General features: G+C 35.7%; 2 protein-coding genes across 2 annotated transcripts; one reads left to right on the top strand and one right to left on the bottom strand.

The window, feature by feature from the left end:
* Nucleotides 1-7,038: 7,038 nt before the first annotated feature.
* On the top strand, nt 7,039-12,331 carry LOC135153566 (uncharacterized). The gene is made up of 3 exons (XM_064096768.1): nt 7,039-8,545; nt 8,814-9,014; nt 10,497-12,331. The coding sequence occupies exons 1-2, from the start codon at nt 7,138-7,140 to the stop codon at nt 8,828-8,830; spliced, it is 1,425 nt and encodes a 474-aa protein (XP_063952838.1). The 5' UTR covers nt 7,039-7,137; the 3' UTR covers nt 8,831-9,014; nt 10,497-12,331.
* LOC129257487 (uncharacterized) lies at nt 9,770-11,819 on the bottom strand. Its single transcript, XM_064096769.1, has 4 exons — nt 11,676-11,819; nt 11,283-11,450; nt 10,988-11,077; nt 9,770-10,340 (listed from the first exon to the last, which is right to left on the bottom strand). Exons 2-4 carry the CDS (start codon nt 11,295-11,297, stop codon nt 9,828-9,830), a joined length of 618 nt encoding a protein of 205 aa, XP_063952839.1. The 5' UTR covers nt 11,298-11,450; nt 11,676-11,819; the 3' UTR covers nt 9,770-9,827.
* Nucleotides 12,332-26,860: the final 14,529 nt, after the last annotated feature.

Below are 26,860 nucleotides of genomic sequence, written 5' to 3'. Positions count from 1 at the left end.
TGTAATTTTTTCCAAATGACTTTCTAAAATTGATCGTCCGGACACACAACCTGTCCGGACACACAACAACTGGGTATATGTACATTTAAATTATTTTTGTTCTGTATTCTTATGTATCAATGTATTTTAGTTATGTAGTTGAATACGATGAATATGACGAGTGGAGCCCTAACTTTATTGATTCATTTTTGTCGTTTGTAGATAGTGCAGTGCCCCATGTGTTCACTTTCATGTTTGCTTTTATGCCTTATTTGTATAGTGTGTGTGATCGAGGGTGGTCGATGTGCGTTTCCTTGTCATTGTTTGCTGTATTTTTGTTGACATGTTGACATGGTTGTTGATGTAACAGGGGCGGATCCAGGGTTTTCCAAAAGGGGAGGGGCACATCTTAAGAAAATTAAAAAAAAAAATATTGCATCCTAGAAAAACAATATAAAGCAAAAAAAAAGTAATGAAGACTTTGCTTTGTAAGGGAGGGGGGCACTTCTATTTTAACGGTATTTTACATTACAAATTCTAATTTTGTTTTTCAAGGGGGGGCACTGGCCGTTTGTGCCCCCCCCCCCTGGATCCACCAGTGATGTTATTTGATGACAAAGGATATCCAAACAATCTTTAAGTCTACACCATTATTTACTCTATCAGTTTCGATGCAGGGATAGCAATATTTATTGAGCACTTTTAGAAATGTACGTCCACATAGTGGACTGGTACGAGATGACGTCATTTTTTGGCGTTCCATAAGCCTCAGGTCCTCACACACGTCCACTATCAGAATCGAGAACCTCGCCACATCCATTTTGCTGTTCTCCTAAATCGTAGACGACGTGCACGTGAGTGACGTCATTTTAACCGCTCAAGCCCAGCATGAAGATCAACCTTTCCCTTTGAAAACACAGTTTTCAGTGACTTTTCACAAAATTAATGTAAGTTGTACGATGCATTCTGTTTATCATATTTGAAATTGCTTTCTGATCTCCAAAATATACATCGATATATATCCTAACTCGTGTAAAAAGGAATCAAAGCAAGTGAGAGGGCACATGTGCACAAGTTGCACATTCGCATCACCCGACCGGGTCGCCAGGCGATGGTGCGCCAGATCTTCCGGGTCGGGCAGCGTGTCATGACCCGCTGGTTATCGCACTGTTTCATGTGGACGTACAATTTGTACGTACACGTACAAGTCGAGTGAAATCTAAAATATTCGCATCTGTAGTGAACAAGGGCAGACGACGACGTTGACTCGAACGATCAGATGACTGAGCACTACGTCGTTCACGTTCACTGCTCCTAAAACTCTCTATTATTGATTTGGTAACTTCTTAAACTTTCTTTATGGGTCATTTCACACTAAGTGTACACTTTTAGTCTCACTGGGGGTCAAAAATGAAAGTTGTTGTTGGGTGAAAAACTTCACAGATTCTGAAACTTAATGATATATACCTTTAATATCTAAAATTACAGAGCGTCAAGTCCATTTTTACATGTTTAAAAAGTTCACTGAAATACGGTAAGAAAAATAGGCGTCTGGAGAGGACATTTTGTTTAACAAGAAACACATCAACCTTATAACCCTGTAACTATAATACAAATGGTTTTGCGTTCATTTGTAGGCATCTGTATTGCTTATCAAATGTCAATATACTCATTTCACCTTCAGGCATTCTGTATTTTGCCATGAAATTAGTGTGCGGTATGGCGAAATGGGATACAAAGGGGTAAAATTTATGTAATAACATCATGGAATCCATTTTTTTCTTTTGATATAGCTTCAAATTTGAATTACACTGTTTTATTTAGGTCTAAACTATTTATTTAGGGGTATAATGATCAAATAAGTGAGAGACCTAATCAAACATGAGCTTCCAAACCTTCATTTATCTCAGTATACTGGAGAGGACAATTGTTTAACAATATTCCCTACATGTATGAACTCCAAGAATGTGAGTTAATATGTGAATAACTGTGCATCAATTATACTTTATATAACATGCCAAATGTTACTGCAATGTTACAGAGCAAAATGACACATTTGGGAATAATATAAACTACAAAGTTTTCACCATAAATGCAACTTAAATATAACATGTCAAAAAATATGGCCCTAATTTGTTTAAGTTTTTAATAACACACACTGACATATCAAATAATCAGTATTTTATCATTAAAGTGATACCTCTGAAGTTTCTTGGTGTGTTCATTATTAATGTTATTTAGATTTTTGTAGTGTGAGCCCTCGAAGTGTTACTCATTGATAAAGTCTGGAGAGGACATTTTGTTTAACAGTTTATTTGAATGCAACTTTCTTGCTTGGAACTTAATCATTTGACATTCTTTGCTTAAGAGAAATGCACAGTAAACATATATACCCTACATACAACAATAAAAGTTCTATTTACAGGTGTAGGAATTTTAACTAAAACATCAGCATATATTATCCAAACCAACGTTCCTTGTATATTTAACTGCTGGTGCAGTAGTAAATGATGAATGCTTAAAACACTAAAAATGCAGCCCATTTGCCAAAATGAAAACTTACACAGGTGTCCTGTAGTATCAGAGGACAATGTTTAACAAAGTACATATACTATTAATTATTAAAATACATGTAGGCATACCTTTAATAAAACTGGCATATGCCTTTCATTTTTCAAAGTTATCATCGGGTCTTCATGAAAAATAACATCACATAAGTGCACATTTAGCACCTGCTTTGACTATGTTTAACATGATTAATGAAACATTTTTTGTATTATTTACCATTATTACTATGATATTAGTAGTAGTTGTAGTAGTGTTTTATTATTATTATCAAATTTTTTTATTATTGTTGTTTTTGTTATTATTACCATTACTATTATTATTATTAATAACATTATTATAATTATTATGATTATTATTATTGCTATCGATTCGAGTTCATATAGAACAGATAAATGGCAGTATGTTAATGCAGAGAGTGACTAAATACCCCCGTCTTTGGTTTTTTAGCTGAAGGAACTTAATTATTGTAACCAACTTTAAGAAGAAACCCTGAAAAGTGTTGCACTGTAGAGAGAAAAAAAAAGAAGCTAAATCTGCAAAGAGGTCTCCTTTCGACAGTGCTAAAATTTATGCGATATAAACTACTAGGCTACTACTAAGTAGTAAACTCCCACATAGTTTGTGCCTGTGGATTTGTCAAAAAACTATACATGTGTTGCCAAGATGATATTCAAAGTGCACACTGGAACCAAAGACAGTGGCAAAGTGGTCTGCAGGAAAACTTGACTCCTGATTGTATGTGACAACTTGAATCACGCAAAGAACAAAGTGTTGGCAGTCTGATGGACTAGCAATGCTGTTTAAAAACCAGTATATTTGCTGAAGCAATACCAGTTCTTAAAGCCAGACAACAGATCAATCTGAAGTAAAATTTCTTGCGACCTAGCAGGGAAAAGGTCCAGTTTTAAGGGATCCGGGTTTTATAAAGCATGATGTCTGAATGCAGGTAAAACACAAAAGGCAATTGTCACGAATGGTTCAATGTCTTCCACTCCTGTTGCTGCTGCATCAGGTATGATGAATTTCAGTGTTTCACTAATGAATCAAAGCGATCACAGAAACAGAAGCTTTATTCTGCAATAATTTTTTCAGAAATCAACGCCTATCAAATAGAATCTTTTCAAGGCGCATGGGGAGTGTGGCTGCATACCAGCTTCTGGAAGATGCTCCTCTTGATGAAAGTAGCATGCCCACATCACTATCAACCATGAGCCATGATACTGTCCATTTCGGTGAGACTGGCTAGTGCTACATTGTATGCTGTTGAGAATGAAGGGGTCCTTTACCCAGGAGAAGTAATTGCAGTAGGAAATATGGGTGACTACCAAGTCATAGTCACAGAACGAGTGCATTGATAGTGACCAAATCATAGAGATAAAATTTTCTTCCGCAAGAAAAGCTTGAAGATCAAGTAAGATAAACCTGATTTAACCAAAAATCACAGCCATTTCAGGTCTTCTGATCACACCTTTCTCAGACTTTTCATCAATAATGATGAATGAAACTGTATCTTTCATTATACAAGTCGATCTGATTATTGCATATGGCCAAATGCTTACTACCAATAATTTCTACCATTTTGGTACTATATGTACATGTACATTGCTTTCAAGTAGAAATATAAATTAAATGATTAACCTGGGTGAGAATTACAAATGGATACCAACCAATATACATGTACATCTGCATTTGATTTTAGTTTGGTAGAGGACAAAGGGTAGCACTTTCTGTTTTCACATTTTTTTTATTGGGGTATATTTTCTTTCATCAAGAAATGCAATAGAGAAAATGTTTTGGTCAGAGTAATTTAATTATCTTTTACAAGATTATTCTGTTCTTCAAGAACATGTAGTTATAATGTACAACTACAAGTATCATCAGATAGGTTTGCTTGATTCACGTGTTTGGTTGGATAAGATTGCACAGTTGAGTCTATAGATATATTTTGAATACTCATTTTGCTAGTTGTAAAAAAATTTAACAATGATAAAAATCTTAAAGGACTAACTACGGTTAAAATATAAGAGTCTCCTGAGTGAACCACAGACACTTGCACGTGATTTAATTTTTAAAGAGAATAGAAGGACAATATTTTTCACTCTGCACCACTTCACTTAATAAAATGTACTATAACTAGAATATTTTACTTGAATGTTGACGATTAACCATATAAAATACATGTAGGTTATACATGTAAGAAACAGTTTTACGCCCCAAATATTGAATAATCATGTATCTAAATATTCAGCTTCAAGCTGTTAAAGTTTCATGGTCAGGAGCATGACAATGATTATGTAATGTGTAACATGAGTAAAACTAATTTTGGTAAAATTGTCAATCATTATGTTTCTAAAATTTTGAGCTTCTACATGTACACTTGTGAACCTCTGTCAGAAATCACATACCCATTACCCACTGCTTGGTATGTACATACTGTACAGTGTATGAGGCTTTTTTTTTTTTTTATAAAGTCATGCTCTTATTAGTACCAAAAGTTTGCATAATTTCAAAATTTTCTGATAGACTTGTTGAATCAAATTATAATAATATCCCAAGGTGTATTAAGAAATCACACACCTTGTACAGAAGAGATTGTCAAACTCCATGGTAAAAAATGTGGCAATTAGAATATATTCTAGGGTGCCTACAATGTGTAATTTGAGCAACATGGAATTGCCCTGTAGTAAGAACCATAATGCCATTTAGCCACCCTACAACTTTAAAATAAAAATAAATCAGTAGTTAGCTCTAGATATGTGTACAAGTGACCCAAGAGTAAATGCAACCATTGTGTTAAAATAAATGTCCTCTCCAGAACAACATGAAACCATACAGTTTGCTGCTTGTAAGGGTAGTATATAAGTGCCAGGATCAGCAGATTTTGTCATTTACACAATTACAAATAGTATCACATTAAATTTTCTTGAATATCCAAACATGGTGTGAGAATTTTTCGTCTGATCCTCCTATATTGCCCAATTATATTGATAATGTAAAATATAATTCAATTGAGAATGGAATTCTCATAAATAAAATGATATTTTATGAATTATATCTCTGTGACCAACAACAGATCATTATTTTCTTACATAAAAGAAGGGCTTTTCTTGTTAAAATTATTATTTCTGCACATTGTTAAAAAATGAAGTACCTTTGTACTGGAGAGGACATTCCATTTAACTTTGCATAAGTGTGAATTACTCACCATCTATATGAATTAAGAGGGAAAATTCAATCTCATAATGTTGAACTGAAGTATACTATTATTTCTACACCACAATAATGGGTATCAGATTCCTTAGTGCTTCAAAAAATGAAAAAGTTTAACGTTCTGGAGAGGACGCACTTTTAACAGAGAATTGATACATCAAAATAGCCAAGAGATAAAAAGTATCCAGCAAATTAGAGTCAAAGATTTGACATATGTCTTGACTTACATGCATTCTGAAGATTGAATTAGCAGAGTTTTTGCACTCATTTATCAATTTAATTCACTGCTGGTGACATATATGTTCTGGAGAGGACATATCTTTTTTGTTTAACAGAGAAGACACATTTTACAAGAATATTCATAAGTTTCTCAATTATGGGTCAAATTCGATCAAATAAAGTTTATTATATTGATAACTAGTTGTACTTTTCCATAACATTAATATTTAACACATCTCTCTTCAAATTTATCCAAGATATCAATGAACTTTTTTGAAAATGTTGAATGAGACTCCATTTTCTGTTAAAAATGCACAAAAAATGCTGAAAATTAACAGAAAAAGTACTCGAACCATCATGAAATTGCAACTGTAGATTGGAATAGATCAGGTGCATCAAACCAAATCGCAAGTACAATAAATTGAATGCTACAAATCAGCTAAAAAGGGGGAAAATCCATTTTTTCAGAAGTGTACACTTAATGTGAAATAGCCCTTATAAAGGTTCCTGAATTGAGCAAGAGCATTGACCTGAATATTCATCATCATGCCGAAGCTTAGGTCAAAGAGGTTATCAAGAGAAGGAGGACAGTTCAAGAAACATTGTGGATGCCCGTTTCACAATGGAGATTATTTACATCTTGTTCGGGTTAATAAACCAAAAACGATTCTCTATCATCAAAGAGAAGAACTAATAAATAGAGGCTTCATCAAGAAGTGGACAACTTACATATGTGACAGTTGCATTGTAAAAGGAACGAGAAGAATGACAAATCAAGCCAAAGCCGATTCACCTGTGGAAAGCGAAAGTTCAAGTGATCAAGAAGAGGAAATGTTTTTGGACAGCAGTGGAGACGAATTGCCAGAACTGCCAAGAGAAGACAAGGACAAATGCAGGGATGTTGGGAAAATCCTTGGAAATTTACTAGGAAAGGACACAAAGAATTTTTACAAAAACAGGAAATCCTTTAGCGTCAATGATCTGTTAGAGTATAATCCAAGACAGTTTTTGAATCAGAGGCCTGATGAACTCTTGATATTTTTGTGCGAACTGTGCAACATCAGTATCAACAGTATTACGGATAAACAGACATATCTTCTTGCTAAGGCCGTAGAACAGCTTTACACTATTCGGAATCCACAATTAGTTCTCCCCCTCTCCATGCGGGAGAACATTGTCATGTACTCGTTCACAAGCAGTAAACTTGGTGCTAACCTAATGAACCATGTTTCGCCTGCAGGTTCATATAGAACACTTATAATCAGGTGCTTGGACTCATCAGCTGAGGACTCCATAGCTATTCCAGCGGGTACCAGCAGGTGTGTGTTTGACAACAATCAAATCATTGGAAAGACATACACAATTAAAAGAGACAACAAAGTACCCACCAGTGTGATGTGTAGTGCTGCATATATCAGCCTCAACGAAGAACTGAAGCCATCAAAGTGGATGTGGAATTCACCTCCAGAAAAAGAAGGAAGCGATCTTCTTGTATTTTCATCAGATTACGATGATTTCTTTCGAGATACAAGAGATAAGTTACTGAAACAACAGATCCAAAAAGTGTATGATGAACACAATCAACAAAGTGAAGATCACATAGACAAATATGTGCAGGAAATAAAAGATGCTCAAACTGAAAAAATCTGTATCGAGTGCGGAGGAGCGAATGATGTCACTTACAGGATTTGTCGAGCTTGTAAAGGTAGTTTGGTAAAGCCTCCCGAGCCGGAACTCCATCTGGAAGGAAACGTAGACCCATTTCATGCTTTCGAAGATGTGAGTTTTACTGAGAATGGGGCCACTGTGACTCCAGGCGAGCCGGAATTCGTAAACCCAAACAGCTTCGACACTATAGTCACCGTGCTCAGAGGGCTAGGGAGAAGGGGCGGCATCAGGCAGTATGGAGGAGAAGAGCGGGAATGGATGTTTGTAGAATGCGATGGACTGCCGTACACGATTATGAGGAGCCTCATCGACAACGTGTGGTTCTGCAGAAGATGTAAAGAATGTCACTATGGCCAAGAAAAACTTGAGGAGCACCCGTGCAATTTGATCGGAAAGGGAGATGTGTACAGGGAGTTTTCCTGGGTTGTCCAAGTTATGGGATTACTGCACCTGGAAATGAATGTTTCCAGATCCTTCATCAAGCTGAACTGGGAAACATTTGTATCTACCATCGCGTACAACTTGGGATTTAAATCCGACAAAGCGCAAAAGTACTGCCAAAAAGGGTCAGATCATCACAAGACATTCACCCTACTTGAGATATGCTACCTTGCATTTAGCAAAGAATTGGTCACCCCATATGTTAAATGCTGTATCCGCAACAATGTGCGACCAACAGTAGAAAGATACTGGCAATGGCAGGAGGATTCAAGCTGCCCTAACTACATCTACATCCAACAGATGACTCACTTATCTGCATGCTCTCATGCTGTTCCGAACAGGTGTTCGGAGAAACAACACCGAGAGCATTCTGGCAAGCAGAGTGAAATTTACTCCAAGGATGTATGGCCAAAACCACCCGAAGTACCAGGAGATACTTTTTCGAATTATGCTAGATCAGGTAAATAATATAGCTAATTGTTAAATACATTGTAAACTGTTGCACACTGTATGTAGTACTTAGTGGACCCAAATGCTACTCTAATTTATTCTGAAATACACGTCTAGTTTTTTCATGAATATTATGTTTTTAAAATGATAATTATGTCAGTGAGGTATGACCAAAGATAAATCATGTCAAGAAAATGATTCACTAAATCGGACATAGTTCATTATCAAGTAATCAAAATTAATTAAATTGCATGCAATCATACTTGCTTTTTTCCCAGGTACTCATGCCTCCTGAACTGAAGGAGTTAATGGCTTCATTCTGTTCGGTCAGCCGAACTGGGAAAGCAGGTGCTTATCAGGGAGGAGATGCTTGCCTTGAAGAGATCAACAAGGATGCAAAGTCTTGGATGAAGTTGACTGGTGTACCCAATGATGAGAGGTGGAAACGTGTCTTCAGAAACTTAGAAAAACTGAAAAAGGTATTGTACAATTTCCCTATTTTACGATCAGTAAGAGAAGAAATGAACTACTCAAGAAAGTGAATTTCAAAGTTGAGTCAACATATTTATTAACAAGAGACAGGAATGTAAATATAAATGAGGACATCTTTTCCACAAAACATGCACAACATAAATCTTGTAAACAGACTAGATATCAGCAAAAATGATAATTGCACATGTATAAAGTTATAGAAATAATGTAAAACAGCAATATTCATGTTAAACTTAGTCTATCAATGTACTGTAGGAAAGTAGTTATACATAGTACTTTTTATATTTAAGGCACAAGATGAGTACGGTACCCGTTATGCAGTTTGTTTTCCTAACGGGAGTGTTTCATAAAGCTGTTCTTAAGTTAAGAGTGACCTTAAGAACGATTGAGGAACCTTTTTCATGAATCTTTTTTCTTAAAGCAATCTTTATCATTTTCGCACGAGCTTCTTGTGTGTAGTTCCTTTAGAAATCTGTAAAATGACTCTTTCATGACTGCAGTATTACGAACAGCTTTATAAGGCACTCCACAGTTTATTAGGCAAGTATAGATGTTACTCTTTTTATGAATACAAAAATACATATGTACTAACAGATATATATGTAAGGCTAAGAAAGGGACATTAAAACATACTGAGTTTATGAGGCAAGTTATGGTATAACTTCTTTTTACAAATACACATGTACTAATAGATAAATATGTAATGCTATAAAGTAAAGGATGCTAAAACATACTACGGTAAACTAAATGAGATAAGACTTTGGTGTGGTTTTTTTTTAGGCAGTTTCAAGGTCTTTGCTCTAATGGTTAGGGCAAATGAGTAGAATCTTTTCAGCGTCCTTCTTACTCTTCACTTTTTTGCCTACACAGGTGGCATGGGCCCATTTGTCATAGTTTTCTTTGTCACAGCCAAGCCACGTGGCTTGCAGTCCTTTGGATTTCTTGACATCTAAGTCTTTGCGACTTCCATATATTACTCTGCACACATAGCACCGATTCTGGCTTGGCGATTTTGCAGCCGTTGCCTTTACCGACTTCTTCTTTTTCCCAGGCAGGGAATGCACGGGTGGTGTCACAGGTGGTGTCACAGTTGGTTGGTTTGTGGAACCTTGTCTTCGTGGTGTCTTCGTTGGTGTGTTCACTTTTGACCGGAGCCTTGGTGGATGTCGTGGCACAGGGGACTCTCCAACCTGCACAGCAAAAGATCTTTGCTGCCTCCGTTTGGGAGTAGATTCAAAGACGTGTCTTCTCCCAGATTCCGACTCCAAGACAATGCCCACATTTGCATTTGTTTGGATGTGAAGCATGATTCCCTGCATAAAAAAAACAATGAGCAATGGTATACATACATAATCTTGTATCTTAAGTGTAAATTTGTGCATTTAGAGATAACTTGCATCACTGAAAGAAATGTTACATAAATGCATTGATAGAAATTAACAATAACATAACTTTCTATATTTCTCCAGGTGAGAGGAGCAACACTTTCTGATGTCATGATGAGTGACACTGGAACAAGTCAAGCTACAGAAACCAAGGTTTCCAGCAAAGAAGTTGAAAGGACAAGGGCAGTGATCCGTAAAGCAAATTATCTGATGACTCCGAAATCTGAAAAAGTGCACACAAGTATGGACAGGAAGACCAAACTAAACCCTGACCTAGTCAACTTTTCCACTACGGCAAAGGAAATCACAAAGAACTATGTAGAAAGTGCAAAAGCGGGCCATCCCCCCAAGGCAACTGTCATTCCTGTCACACTTAGCGATTTAGAATGAACCAATGCTGTAGAAAACATGAACATCAGTGAAATCAGAAAGAAAATACTGGAGATACTAGAGGGCCTGTCAATGGATGTGGCTAAGCGATATTAGTCAATGTACATGAAATTTACATGTATATGTATATATATATACATAAACTGATTTATGTACATGTGCTTGCATATCATGGAATAACATACTTCCTTGAATTCGTCGTATGGCATCTCCCTTTCCACTCTGATCATTTGATCCCTCATCTTCATGTCCGGTCTCCACTGGCATTTCATTGTCTAATATTTCCAGAAAAAAAAGGAAAATGCTATATTTCACATGTCATCAGAAAGAATTCATGAATAAATAATGTGTTACAGTCAAACATTTTAAATTATCTGAATTCAGATGGATGAGATTGAATTAAACTACCGTATACAACAGATTTTTTTTTTAAAGATTGCATGATTTTTATAATCTCAGTAAAATATGAAATGTATGTACCACCACCATCTCCATTTGTTACTTCAGCCTCGGACTCTTGATCTGTCTCTTCTATTTCATTGTCATTGGTATCTCCGTCAGGGGAATCCATGTTCACATCCCCTACCGTGTCTTCCACCATGTTAACTCCCTCTTCAATGCTTTGTCCAGTTGACTGATCATCATTACCTGCATGATTAATAACAATTAAATTCAATTATATAACTGGTTCACTGTGCCAAGGACAAGTCGGCCGGCAAGGGCACGGGGTCCCGGCAAACTGCGCTGCCCTCTCGTCCATTCACCTTCATTCAGTCATTGCGTCACAGGAAAATCAAACACCACGACATAAACACACAAAATAACAGCACAAAATTGCTTTCTACAAAGACTACATTTTGAAATTTTACATACCCAAGTTCAATGTATCATCTATCAACATTCCGGCCATTAATCCCGCCCGTAAGGCTGACGGTAAAGTTTGATTTTCCATTGTTTTACTCAACTTTATTCGTGAATGTGATACTATTATTAAGCGCTGTGCATGTGGAAGGTTAAGGCAAGTGCAAACAAAAGAAAGTGTGTTGGTGTGAACGTGCCGCTCACGTGTGTTGATGTACCTCTATTATTAAATGTATTGGTAATGTGTGTTCGTGTCGACATAACTTTATTGTAGATGAATGTGTATAGATTTTCCATTTGATATTGTGGGTGTAAACGTGCCGAGCTGGCCTGGATCGAAACTCGGCAAACAAATCGCTGTTGCGTAACAGACGGTGGATTTTTGAAGTAGACGGTGAAAAGGGGTATTTTGACACGAGGAATCCGATAATCACACTTTCAATCGCCGCCAATGTACCCCTGAGACCGCAAATGTAAATAAAGAAATTCAGTCTCCGATACGGGATATAGTTGCTGAAATTGGAGACCCCGCACGTCTCCCAAACCAGAGACGGTCTCCCGCTTGGGAGATGGTCTCCGATATTGGCCGTGCGCCTCTACTGCAGAAGAGAAACACCAAAACAAAGATGGATTTCCCTAGGAAATCCATCTTTTAAGACATAAATGAATTTAAGTTTATGAATTTTATTGATTTCTACACCTTCCTACGCCTAATGCGTAAGAAGGTTTTAAAAATTTTCACTAGAAAAGTATAAATGAAGGTTTCTTACCAGACTGATGTCGCGTAGACCCCTCGATCCACGTATTAGGCGTAGGAAGGTGTAGAAATCAATAAAATTCATAAACTTAAATTCATTTATGTCTTAAAAGATGGATTTCCTAGGGAAATCCATCTTTGTTTTGGTGCTTCTCTTCTGCACCTACTGGAAGAGTGTCAAGACGTCAATGATGAAGAAGTATATATCATTATTTTAAAAGTCATCATCATTGCGTCCTCAAGACTACGTCTTGACACTCTTCCAGTAGTCGCAGAAGAGAAGCACCAAAGCAAAGAAGGATTTCCCTCGGAAATCCATCTTTTGAAACAAAAATCACTTGAATTTTATGAATTTCATTGATTTTTACACCTTCTTACGCCTAACTTTTTTTAGTTAATGCGTAGGAAGGTTTTAAAAATTATAATATAAAAATGTGAAAAAATTAAGGTTTCTTACCTAACTGATGCCGAGTAGACCCCTCGATCCCCTTTAAACAACGCAAGTACAATAGTGGTACAATAGCGTCGACCCTTGAACCGCTTATGTATGACGTACTTCCGGCTAGCGATGCCGTTCTGATGAATAATTTATAGAAAAAAAATATTATTTCGCAAATATTAAAATTTATCAAGTAATTATAAATAATTATTTGTATTATACTAATAATTTATAATCACTTAATGAATTAAAAAGATGGATTTCCGAGGAAAATCCATCTTTGTTTTGGTGCTTCTCTTCTGCGACTACTGGAAGAGTGTCAAGACGTCAATGATGAAGAAGTATATTTCATTATTTTAAAAGTCATCATCATTGCGTCCTCAAGACTAGGCCGGAACTCTCTGAGTTAGTGGCAGTGTGCACATGCATGGTTAATCCAGGGAGCTCCGGCTCGATGAAAATTATTATTTAACAAATACGAAAATTAAATACGTGATTATGAATAATCATTATTATAATAATAATAGAAAATCTTGAAAATCTGACATCAACAAAATTTGTGCAAAATAAGTAAAATTAATGACAAATTTGTCACCTTTAGTGCCATTTTCAATCACACAAGAAATCCTGAATCCTCTTCTTTTGTTTATGTTATCCAGGATTCTTGTACATTACCAGCACACAGTCACAGTCCACAACATTTTTGAGAGACAGATACCATTGTCTTCAGCACCTTTAAAACATGACTAGGTAAATATTTGTGATGTCATTTTATTTTTTTAGTAAAAATTTGATGTGCCGACAAAAGAAATAAGATAAAAAAATGTGAAATTTAGCTTACGAAAAGTGAAAGTGAGTCAATAAAAAAGCAAAATTGAAGATTAGTCCTATACCCTTGCTTATACATTAGAATTCACCTGATTGTGAGATTAAGATATTTTTCCTCTGGTAATATTCTGAGATCAATATAAATGACAAATTTCATTCTTCTAAATATTTTGCAAATTTTCATCATTTCTCGATATCATATTACCAAAGTGATCTCCCTCTAGTGCTGCATGTTGTTACAATGGGGGACCTTTAATGGTTTTGGTAATTCATAGTGTCCATACCATATTCCTGTCAACTTGCACTGCCCAGGGAATCTTAGCTATGTTTTTCATGGATGAAGTTTAGCATTTGTATGATTTATTTTTCTTCAATGCAATCCAATTTTTAACTTGTCTATCATACAGAAAAAAATGATAATATTGTTAATGATGATAATATTTTTGTTACTATCTGTCAGGAATTGGTGGTGACAGTGAGGATTGTGCAGAGAATTACCTTTTGATCTTTCTGATGAGGGTGATCCTTGGTGGGTAACAGCAGGGATGTTGCAGAGAATGACCTTGGGATCTTTGTGAAGTGGGTGATGCCTGGCAGGTAACAGTGAGGATGTTGCAGAGAATGACCTCATGATCTTTGTAAAGAGGGTGTTCCCTGGCAGGTACAGTAACAGCAGGGATGTTGAAGAGAATGACCTTGGGATCTTTGTGAAGAGAGCGATCCCTGGCATGTAATAACAAGGATGTTGCAGATAATGACCTTGTGATCTTTGTGAAGAAGGTGATCCCTGGCGGATAACAGTGAGGATGTTGCAGAGAATGACCTCATGTTCTTTGTAAAGAGGGTGTTCCCTGGCAGGTACAGTAACAGCAGGGATGTTGAAGAGAATGACCTTGGGATCTTTGTGAAGAGGGCGATCCCTGGCATGTAACAACAAGGATGTTGCAGAGAATGACCTTGTGATCTTTGTGAAGAAGGTGATCTCTGGCGAATAACAGTGAGCATGTTGCAGAGAATGACCTTGGGATCTTTGTGAGGAGGCTGATCCCTGGCAGGTAGCAGCGAGGATGTTGCAGAGAATGACTTCAGGGTCTTTTTTGAAGAGGGTGATCCGTGGCAGTTATCAGCGAGAATGTTCCAGAGAATGACCTCATGTTCTTTGTAAAGAGGGTGTTCCCTGGCAGGTACAGTAACAGCAGGGATGTTGAAGAGAATGACCTTGGGATCTTTGTGAAGAGAGCGATCCCTGGCATGTAATAACAAGGATGTTGCAGATAATGACCTTGTGATATCTTTGTGAAGAAGGTGATCCCTGGCGGATAACAGTGAGGATGTTGCAGAGAATGACCTCATGTTCTTTGTAAAGAGGGTGTTCCCTGGCAGGTACAGTAACAGCAGGGATGTTGAAGAGAATGACCTTGGGATCTTTGTGAAGAGGGCGATCCCTGGCATGTAACAACAAGGATGTTGCAGAGAATGACCTTGTGATCTTTGTGAAGAAGGTGATCTCTGGCGAATAACAGTGAGCATGTTGCAGAGAATGACCTTGGGATCTTTGTGAGGAGGCTGATCCCTGGCAGGTAGCAGCGAGGATGTTGCAGAGAATGACTTCAGGGTCTTTTTTGAAGAGGGTGATCCGTGGCAGTTATCAGCGAGAATGTTCCAGAGAATGACCACGGGATCTTTGTGAAGAGGATGGTGCCAGGCGGGCTAACTTCAGATAGTGGTAAGTCATTAATTCCAGGATCTCCTTTTTATCACAGTAAATCATTTGAAGCCCTTTTCGATCCCCTTTTATTTTACTCAAATTGGCATCATTACTATTTTCATTGTTCTTTTTCAATAATAGATACATGTACATGTAGAGATTGACAGAGAATGTCTTTACGGGTTTGAAATTTGAAAAAATAAAGTGATTTGAGGTTCGCATCGCCAATCTAGGGATTATAGTTAGTATAATCATTTTTATAAAACAATATAAAGCACTAATGATGCATACATGTACAATGTATGTGCAGATTTTTTTTTCTTGTCTGATATAATTTTTAGTGCTCTGAAGTCTGAAATAAAATTTATTTGGCAAACAACTATATTCACTTGTAAGAACCCATCACTCCAATAAAAAATGTTAATCTCCCTCTCCTATTAAATAATAATACAGGCTTGTTGGCAGGGTAAGGTGGTAGTTGGCATCTATGTGATCCTATTTTTAGATAGTCTTCAATTTTCATGCCCCTGCAGACGAAGTTGCCCCTGTCCGTCCGTCCTTCCATCCGTCCGCCCCCCCACTTGGTTTCCGCGCAATATAAACTCAAACAAATATTGAATGGATTTTAAAAAAATTTGGTGTGTAGATAGATGACACCAGAATACAGGCTAAGTTCGAATTCAAAGTCCGCAGGTCAAAGGTCACAGCTCATTAAATATGCCAGTTGGTTTCCGCATTATAACTTATGAAATATTCAACAGATTAATAAAATTGTTGGGTGTGTAGGTAGATGACACAAAAATACAGGCCAAGTTCGAATTCGCGGTCCGCAGGTCAGAGGTCACAGCTCATTATATGCGAGTTGGTTGAAAGGTCTAAATTTGTTCATTATATATATGCATATTGGTTTCTGCACGATATTCAATCATATTGAAATGAATTTCTGATCGCGTTAAGCGGGGGCATCTGTGTCCTTTGGACATTTCAAATTTCTAGTTTCAATCTCATGCAGGCCTTACCATCAGATCAAGTAAATTTGATGTGAATATCATAACCTTTGTCAGGAGGATGATGTATTTCAAATGTAATTGAAGGAATTCTTATGGTAATGTGCAGTTACCACATATTTTCACGTTTCAGAGGGTTCCAGTTTTTAGTTTTGTTGTTGATGTGGACCTATCCACATATATACAGTATCACACCCTGGGTTGGCTTTAAAAACAAAATTTAATGCTCATATTTTGTTAATCTTATATGTGCAATGAAGGCAGAGTTAAACAATCTGTCTTTACATTTATAACATATGTATTTTCTTATAGGGTGTCTCCATAATGAAGAGGATTGGATGAAGAGTGTCAAGGAGAGCTGAGTCATTACGATTTCTATCGTTGACCACTGACCGCCAGTGATTTTTCAGCGGAGACCAGTGGACCAGTGAAATAAAGAAAATATGCATGAGAAATTCAGTGTCACCAAAGATTGCAAAGACCAACCACTTTGAGTCCTATTGTTTATAATCTCGTTTTAAAATTTTCTCACGATGCCAGTTTTAAAACCTTTATTCAACCAAGTTGAACCATGGAAATAAGATTAGCCTACTGAGCAGGATTTGTTGATTTTGTTGCTTGGCTTTTGTCAGCCTGTAACATCTTAATCCTGTAGTGAGGACACTTTATGTTCTTTCTGTTGGTAACTCTTGGATACTCTGCTGTATTTCCGCAGCTGAATACCGGTAACTAAAACTAAAAGTTGCAAACGGACAAAAGAAATGGGTATGCCCACGACACAGAATTATAATGTTTATAGGCTGATAAATTCAAGCAAGGAAATTGAGAAATCCTGCTTGGTGATCTTGCTTTTATTGTCATACTTGATTGTCATGTGGAACTTTGGATATCAGATGAAAATTTAAGTCTTAAACTGGTTGTTTATCATCAGCTTGACTGTGAATTTCAAATGTATATATTTACTTTATGCGGTCCACCGGTCTCAAAGAAACTGCATGAGCGACCAATCCCATTGGATGGGCCTTTCTTTGCAACTCAGCCCAAGTTTCAATGGAAGGTTAGTTTTTTTTTTTTTTTTTTGCGAGATTGAATTTAATCATGCTATTGGATGAAACTAGGCAGACACTTGCCAGTAATTTTTTATGGAAACCAGTGAATTATACTTTGATTTAATTAATTTATGAAATAGGTAAGATTTTTTTTATATTTATGTCAATAATTACATGTAGATGTATCAGCCTGATTTGCTAGTTCGTATGTAACTTGCCACTTAACCCAAAAAAATGAAGAGTGTAAAATATAGTTTAAGAACTTATGGCTATGTGTTTGACCTAGCCCAATTTGTGTTACATCATGCAAATCTAATGGTAAAACAAATGGTCATGCATAACTTAAAGGGGAAGTTCACCCTGAAGAAAAGTTTGTTGTAAAATTAGAAGAAAAAATGATAAAAGATATTGCCGAAGGTTTGAGGAAAATCCATTGAAGATTAAGGAAGTTATTCAAATTTTAAGTTTCGGATTTGTGATGTCATATACAAGCAGCTGACCCATATGTTATGTAATATAGAAATGTATAAATTTCAATTTTTTAATGGTTCATGATGACTTTTTTTGTTTACTTTTTAGGAACAGGTGTAAATGATTTGTCTATTGATATACTGAATGTACTTACAGTAAAAAACAATTTTCAATTTTCTGAGAAAATTAAATTTCATTGATTTCATCGATATGTAGGAAAGCTGCTCGCATATGACGTCACAAACAAATAATTGAAATTCTAATAACTTTTTTTATTCTTTGATGGATATTTCTCAAACCTTCGTAAATGTTTTTTATTATTTTTTCTACTATTTTTAAAATAAACTTTGTCAGGGTGAACTTCCCCTTTAATCAACTTTCAACATTACCTGAAATCTGAAGTGAATTTAAAAATGGAGTTAGTCTTTTGTAGAATTACTCTTATAGATATTTTAGCTTATATTACAAAGGAAACTTGAGATATATTTTTAGAATATACATGTAGATATTGAGTTGGTTTATTGTCTATAAATGGTATTGGGTTTTTTTCCTTGCCTTCCCCATCCAATTTTATTACTTTTTTAAAATGAAAGAAATCATGCATTATTTTTTATATTTTAAAAGAATTTCATGACATAGTCATCCACTGATTGCTATTCAAATGCCCTCATGTTATGACAAATAACAACCAAGAGTGTTTGGCCGACAATATGGCTGTTGTCCCATACATGCTCATCTGCTTGTTATGCATGTGACCTTTGAACTAAAGAATTTTTTTCAGTTTACTATTTTACTTAACAGCGAATGCAAGATCTTCAGTGCATTTTAAACATATTTCTCAATCATTTTGAGATATTTTTTTTCAATTTGCAAATTCAATTGAGAACTTTATTTCATTCTCAATTTACGTTTCTCCCTGCAGCAAGCACAGGGTGCTATCGGAGGATTCATCTTGCAGAAGTGGCCCAACAGGAATCATGGTATATGGAGCTACAGTAGATCGTAAGGAAGTTGTCGCTATGATGGAGGATAAACTCATCGTACTCAAGCAACTGTCTAGAGATATGACACTAGAACCAGTGGTAAGTTGTGCAGTATTTACAATTATTTTTTATAGGGCAATATAAAATGCTTGTCTGTGCAATATCAGAGCTTTAATATTGCACAATATGTCAAAATCTGACAACTCCCCCATACAGGCAACTTGCTGTGCAATGTTATACAAATAATGCACATTTGTTTGTGTGTTGTGACAATACAGCACACTTAAGGATATTTCCAATAGGCAACAAGCACAAGCTCTTTCTGCCAAGTGCTTTTGCCTAATAAATGAATACCCGAGATGCCTGCATCATCATTAACAAACACCACAAACTGGAAAATGTGCATTATTTTTTAACAGGTTGGCAGTATGAATTTGGACTAAAAGTTTATTTGAATCCCTCCAAATTTTAAATGATGGCACAGATGAAGAGGTCAAGCCTGCTCTCTATTATGACATCACAGGGGTATCTATATACTTTGTGTGCTTAGTAGCAGCTGAATATTTTTGCCATGCTTTTTCTTTGAATAAATACGGATGATGTCTGAGTTAATGATGATAAATGATATATGCAACATTTATATAGCACTTAATACAGTGTTCCTGAAGCGTTTCATTTTATTATTCTGGTTTTAACATGGCTACCCTAATCAGGATTTCAGCAATTAGTTTTTACATGCTATGGGGAAGATGATGCTCCCAAAGTGCACAGTGCTGCACCCAAAAACATGATTTGAAGGTTGCATAGAATTAAAGGATAAACGCATGACTTGCAAACATGCTCACTATTAGCTATGTACATCCTTGATTTTGAACCCGTTTTTATAATGTGCCTATTAAATTGAAGTCAATAATTAGATGTATCTACCTGTCAGGTGGACTTTTTCGAAATAAAACCCTGGTTTCATACCAATAGCGTATCATAGCATCCACTTTGCAGACGCTTTCTGCAACGTTCAGAATCTATTGGAAATGCCCGTCAAATCACAATGGATAGATTAGAGGTCATTCTTGAAAGTTGGTGGTCCGTGACAGCACATCGTCTTAAGATTGGGACCTGACTAAATATGGCAAACATTTCGTTGGTCCAGAGCCCGATTCAACAATGTTTATGAAGGACTTTTGACAAAAGATTCTCTGTGTTATAGAAAGTGTCTGCATAGTGATTGCTAAATTCAGTAAAATGCTCTATTATTCTTTCTTGAGAGAAATGTGTTTTCTTCCTACATATATATTAAAATGGTCTTTAGGTAAGATGTGGAATGAAAAGTAAATGATCACCTCTCTTGATTGTCAGATGATGAGACAAAATACCATCTCCTCTGCAAGGTGGGTGTACATGCTATCTTTCTGCAACTTCTCTTCAGAAAGATAGCTACATGTACATCCAGTTTGCTTAGGGAATGATAGTTTGCCCATCACCTTCACCAATGTTGATTATTTGTATTTTATTACCATCTTAACTTTTTCATTTCAATAATTTTCATCTTATATTCATGATATTGTGGTACAGGTACATGATCTTAATATGCAATTACCAGAACATGTTGCCATTTTAAGTAAAATAAATAAGTTATTCAAGTAATCTGGACTATCAGAGTGGAAATACATGTAGTAAGGCAAATATTGATAGTAGGGCTGTTTTGATTACATTGAACATTGTGGCAATCATGCATTCAAAACTACATGTATACGATCAATAATAAAGCTTTGTTTTACAAGATCCATTGCTATGAGGCATTCTTGCTATTAGTTGATAATGACTTACATTATCTAATATGCTTTTAGGGACTATGTGCAATCCACCCCAACAGAGAGTTGATTTGGATAAAGAAACAAATTCTACAAATATGAAAATTTCATCAAAATTGGACATAAAAAAAGAAAGTTATAACATAAGTTTTGCTTAATTTAACAAAACAGTTACATGCACATCCTGGTCTGTATGCAAATGAAGGGACTGATGATGTCATGTCACCAACTCATTATTTAATTATATGAATTATGAAATGTTTCTTATTTTACATCCGATTTTGATGAAATTTTCAGTGTTACATGCTTGTTTTATTTTTACCTATTGATTCGAATCAACATTTTCCGGAGTGGACTTGACCTCTGAATATCACTTGATATATTATTGAATTTTCACTTTAAAATATATAGTATTCTTGATTTTTGTGTCATTTTTCTGTAGCCATTATAAAAAAGGAGAAAATGCTAGAAGGTTGATGAATGGATTCTGACCTCCCGGTTGTCTTGACGAATGGGAAGGACTTATTGACTTTTCAACAGAGGCTAATGAGATGGTGAAGGTTGTGAGAGCACTGGTTGAATGTAAGTCAAGAGCATGCATTTTATTTGATTTTGTGAAAATTCACACTACCTGCTATACAGCCACCATGCTTGATTACCCAACATTAATCACAATCCTTGTGGGAATGAATCTTCTCTTTCTTCTTAAAGAAAAATAAGTATTATTGTTACCATAAAATGATTTTCAGGTTATCATTTTATGTTATGGTATAGGTATCTCAGTCAATTATGTATTAATTTCATAATAGTAATTCTGATGGCAGTAGGCCTACATACATATTATGAATAATTTTGATTATATATGCCCTACCAATTGTCATAATTCAAGTGTTTTTTCTTAATATTGTATTGGGCACAGACTTTGTAATCAATGAATGCAAACGCCAACTTGTGCTCATAATATTTCAAATGTGGTAAACAGTACACTCTTTTTCTCCACTCACTGTACAGGTAGTCGAAATAAAGTCAATAGTCTGCAAAATGTACATAATTTTGCCAACTGTAAAATTCATGTCATTACTGCCCCCTTTATTTTATTACACTTATTTGAGTATGAAGTGTATCTGCCAAATTGAAAAATTCATTTCCTGGCAATATAATCTTAGCCATAAAAAATACCTTTTCTTTCCTACTTTTCTAACCAGGGTCCTGTTACTTAAAGATTATTTCTATATTGTAGGACTGTTTTAAGGACGTTCCACATTTAAAATGAAATCCATGTAATTTTCACAAACTTAAGCACAGAGTTACTTCAGCACCTAAGTATTCCAAATATGCAAAAATTGACATGGGTTCATGTGCTTGATTTTTTGCTATCAAGCTTTGAACTTTCCCCAATTTGAAGTTCTTGAGAAATGCGCATACAAAAGGTTTGGGCATTTTTAGACCTCCTGGGATTACTACATTGTGTTTAAACATATATTACTCAGTCAAAAATCCATGTAAATTTCTTTAAATTTCAAAGTATAATTCAAAATTGTATACTCAAAGATGGATAATCCATTCATATTGGTATATGTTTGCTCTTTTAAAGTTAGCAGCACGTTCAATTCTTTAAAATGGTACCAAAAAAAATCGCTAAAATCTATCTCAAATATATGAAATTTCTGTAACAAATTTAGAAGTACAATAATTGCTGCACTTTTTAAAAACCCATGTCATTTTCACCAAAATTTGCAAAGTTGTAGAGAAAGGTATACTTAAAAGGTGTAAACATTAAAAAGTAGGGGTTTATGAGCTATCAGTACTTTTGTTAGCGGAAATGAGCTTTTTAAAACACCAAAATCGCGTTAAATGCTTAGTATCCTAAATATGTAAGGAAATCATACAAACTGCGCTACCGTTTATTCAAACTCAAGTTCACATTCGTCATACTTTGCAGTAATTCATTCTAAAATATTCTGAATAAATTGAACAAGGTATTGAACAAATGGTTCCATTGATTATTTTCAGTTATTCATCTTCATCAAATGACACATCTGATATGCCGTTAGAATGCAGATCAAGGGAAAATCAACTGACACCTAAAGCTGATTAATCACCCATTCGTCCATTGTGATGTCAACGCTCAAAGCGTAAAATATGCGCAGAACATGATGAGCACAAAATCTAACTGTGGAACGTCCTTAACACATTACATTATCGTTTTGTGCAATGAAAACAACTATACAATCCATACAGTTTTGAGTTATTAGACCCATTTGAAGAGGCTTTTTTGCTTTTAGGGTTTAATTAGTGACTGAATATGGTGGAATATATCACCTAAGGCCCGTTGCATAAAAACTTTGCCGTAAAAAAACTCTGGCAATTTTTTTACCAGAGTTTTTTAATGTGTGATTTTCAATGGCATAATTTTGTTTGCCAGAATTTTTGTTTTATTTGCCAGAGTTTTTTTATGGCAAAAGTTTTAATTGCACATTTCATTTTTAATAGTAATATTGATTTTTTTGTTATTTTTACTGTAGCAATTACAAGGAAGAGAATGCTAGAAGAGGGACGAATGGATTCCGACCTTCCGGTTATCTTGCCAAACATAAAGGATCAACTCTTTAACAGAAGTTAAGGAGACGGTGAAGATTTTGAAAGCACTATTTGAAAGTAAGTCAAAAACATGACTCTTATTTGATCTGGTGACAATTCATGCTACCCACGGTACAGCCAACGGGCTTGATTAGCCAGCATTGATCACAATTCTTGTGGAATTAATCTTCTATTTATTCTCAAATAGATAAGTAATTATTGTCACCATAAAATTATTTTTAGGTTAAGAGTGTAGCGGGTTTCACGGTATACCATGTATTCTTTCGTGGGCATATGTTGGTCTTGAAAAGGACCACCCAAACTCGACAAGTGTATTTCGACAAGTGTGTTCTTGTTGTCTTCAATAGTGTAAGCCATTGTGTGGGGGCTAATAAGTCTTAATTAGCCTCTTTGTCGAGAATGGTAAACGAGATATTACTTTAAAGTTGGAGGCCTCTGTCTTTGAAGGACAGTATTATGTTACTCAATCTCCAACGCTTCTCTGACTCTCCGCTGATGCCAGTAGGGGATAGGGGATAAGAACACACTTGTCGAAACATCGAGTTTTGATGGTCCTTTTCAGTACCAAAATAGAGAATACATGGTGTACCGTGAAACCCACTACACTCTTTCTTTGCCATGGAAACCATCAGAAGTTAGTTTTTCAGGTTATCATTTTTTGTTATCACTTAGGAATCAAAGTCAATTATGTATCAATTACATCAGGGTAATTCTGATGGCAGTACACATATACAGTGCGTCCCAGACTAAACAAAACCGAGATTTAGCGATGATTTATCATAACTTAATCACAAATACAATAGACAAATGACCTACCAATGTAAAGCTTAGAATCTCCTCTTTCATCTGATATTACTTAGATTATTCCTCATTCACGCATAAGTGAGCAAAAACAATTTGAAGAAAGGATACCAAAAACTCATTTGGCGGGGGGTGTCTGAATTTCAAAAAGAAAATCACATGCCTAAGAAGTTCAATATCTGCTCTTTTATTTGATACCTTAATCACAGAAAATGGTCAAGAAGTAAAAAAGTTATGTTCCCTCGAAACAATGCTTGTATTTCCATAATTTCATTAAATAAACGTGCTTTCACCGGTTTCCCACAGAAGCTATCGCACGGTTAACAAAAGACTTAATGCATGGCTGATCGTCAACAAAACGGAGTGTCGAGTGAGTTTGAACGCAAGCCTGTAAAACCTCTTCATTTTATGAAATTATTGAAATTCAAGCCTTTTTTCAAATAACCAGAACTTTGTTATTTCTTGACCATTTTCTGTAACTGAGGTATCAAATTAAAGAACAGATATTGAACTTTTTAAAAATGTGGTTTTCTTTTTGAAACCCAGATACAGCCCGCCAAATGACTTTTTGGTATCCCTTCTTCAAATTGTTTTTGCTCACTCATGCGTACATGTGACATAATCTACATGTAAGTAATTTCAGATGAAAGAGGAGATTCTAAGCTTTACAATGGTAGGTCATTTGTCTATTGTATTTGAGATTAAGTTATGATAAATCATCGCTAAATCTCGGTTTCGTTTTTTCTGGGACGCACTGTATATATGTACTGCCATCAGAATTACCCTGATGTAATTGATACATAATTGACTTTGATTCCTAAGTGATAACAAAAAATGATAACCTGAAAAACTAACTTCTGACGGTTTCCATGGCAAAGAAAGAGTGTAGTGGGTTTCACGGTACACCATGTATTCTTAGAAAGAGAATGACTCAATGAAACTTCAGTTTGAAAATTGGATCATTGCAGTGGGTATCGCAGCTTCGCAAGGTCAGACACTGTTATACTGACTGTAGGATCAAACATGATAGATGGCACTGTCCGTAATGCAAGACGAGGCCTGGCGAGACGTGTTGTCCCCCCCCCCATAAAAAAAAAGATTAAAAGTGGTTGCGCTGTGCCCTGATTTACTGTAAAATTATCCTGTCCAAGTTCTTACAGTTATTTGCGTTGGATATTTTCATAAAAAATAGTGTGGTTGTAGGTAGACTTTATTGGAAAATGTATGTAATCAAAGTGATTTTGTGTAGGAATTTTGATTTTAGATTGAAATCTGATTTCCCCATGTACTAGATTGAAAAAAAAAAATCTTGGCAAGTGTGCGTCTGGATAATAGAAAGATCCGGGTAAGGGGGCCGGATAAGAGAGGTCAGACTGTATAACAATATCAATTGCCTTAATTACCATTGTCACACACTTCGTCATTAATGAATGCGAACCCAACTTGTGCTCATAATGTTTGTGATGTAGTGAACCATCCCTCATATGGGCATGAAGTTTTTTTCTGCCAATTGGCCATAGGAAACACATTTTCTTGAGGATTTTTCTACGTATCTAATCAGAGCCATTTACACTAAGATCATTTTTTGATCTTGGGTCTGGTTTTGCACATGATAACATCGATCATAATGTGCAATTGACTGTTCAAATCAAGTACCTCTGCAATCAATAAATCTTTTGTTACTTGACCCATTTCATTTCTAAGACGCATTTGCCTTTATGGTTAATGAGTGACTTAATATTGTGAAAGCATTTGGTATATTACTTGGCGTGTTATCATTGATCATTCCACTAAATAATGATGAATTTTGTTCTATTTTGCTGTAGCCGGTATAATGGAAGAGAAAGCCCAAAGACGGACGAATGGATTCTGACCTCTTGGTTAACTTGCTGAACATAAAGGACCTATTGACTTTTGAAGGCTGTGAGGGCACTTGTTGAACGTAAGTCAAGAGCATGCTTCTTATTTGATCTGATGATAGATCATTCTATCCAGTGTAAGGCCAGCAGTCTTGATTAACCAGCATTAATCACAGTTTCTTGGGCAACATAATTTGTCTTATTTCTATGTTATGATAAAACTGAGATCCCATGTTTAGTACATCATCTGACAAGATTTTGGAAGGAAATATTTTCTGGAAAGGAGCCATTTAAAACTTGACTGCTTGAAGTTTGATATCAGATATTGTTTTTATTGCACATTGTGTTTTGGTCTAATCTTAAATGGAATTCCATATTGATATTAAATATTTGTAGCACAGAGACAAAGATTCACAATTGTTTTTTTGCACAGCAAAGAAAAAGGGGCATATGTGGGATGTAGGCAAAGTGCATCACTGCTACTAACTTCTAGTGTGGATAACATAAATCATATCGACTTCCAAAGTGATGCAGAAGCATAATAAATGACATGTCTAAAAAGTGTTTTACTGTCACATATCATGTCTGCATGATGTGTCTATTTCTTGTAAATTGTATTTTGTTTGTAAATACAAGCTGAAAATGGAAAAGAAAAATATCTACCATACTGGCAATTGTACATTTGTCCAAATGCAACTTTGAAATGTGTGTTTTGAAAAGGAAATATGGTTAGAATAATATTTTGTACTTTCACTTTACACTTGCAGTAATACCACTTGGTGTACAACATGGATACATCCCCTAACTTGTGATAACCATCTTCCAGGAATAAATGAGAGATGTTCTACCAGAGACAAGGACCTGATACCAATCTTGAATCTTT

This window comes from Lytechinus pictus, chromosome 3 (assembly GCF_037042905.1).
Source record: "Lytechinus pictus isolate F3 Inbred chromosome 3, Lp3.0, whole genome shotgun sequence".
Taxonomy (NCBI): domain Eukaryota; kingdom Metazoa; phylum Echinodermata; class Echinoidea; order Temnopleuroida; family Toxopneustidae; genus Lytechinus; species Lytechinus pictus.
This window is presented reverse-complemented; position numbering and strand designations above follow the sequence as displayed.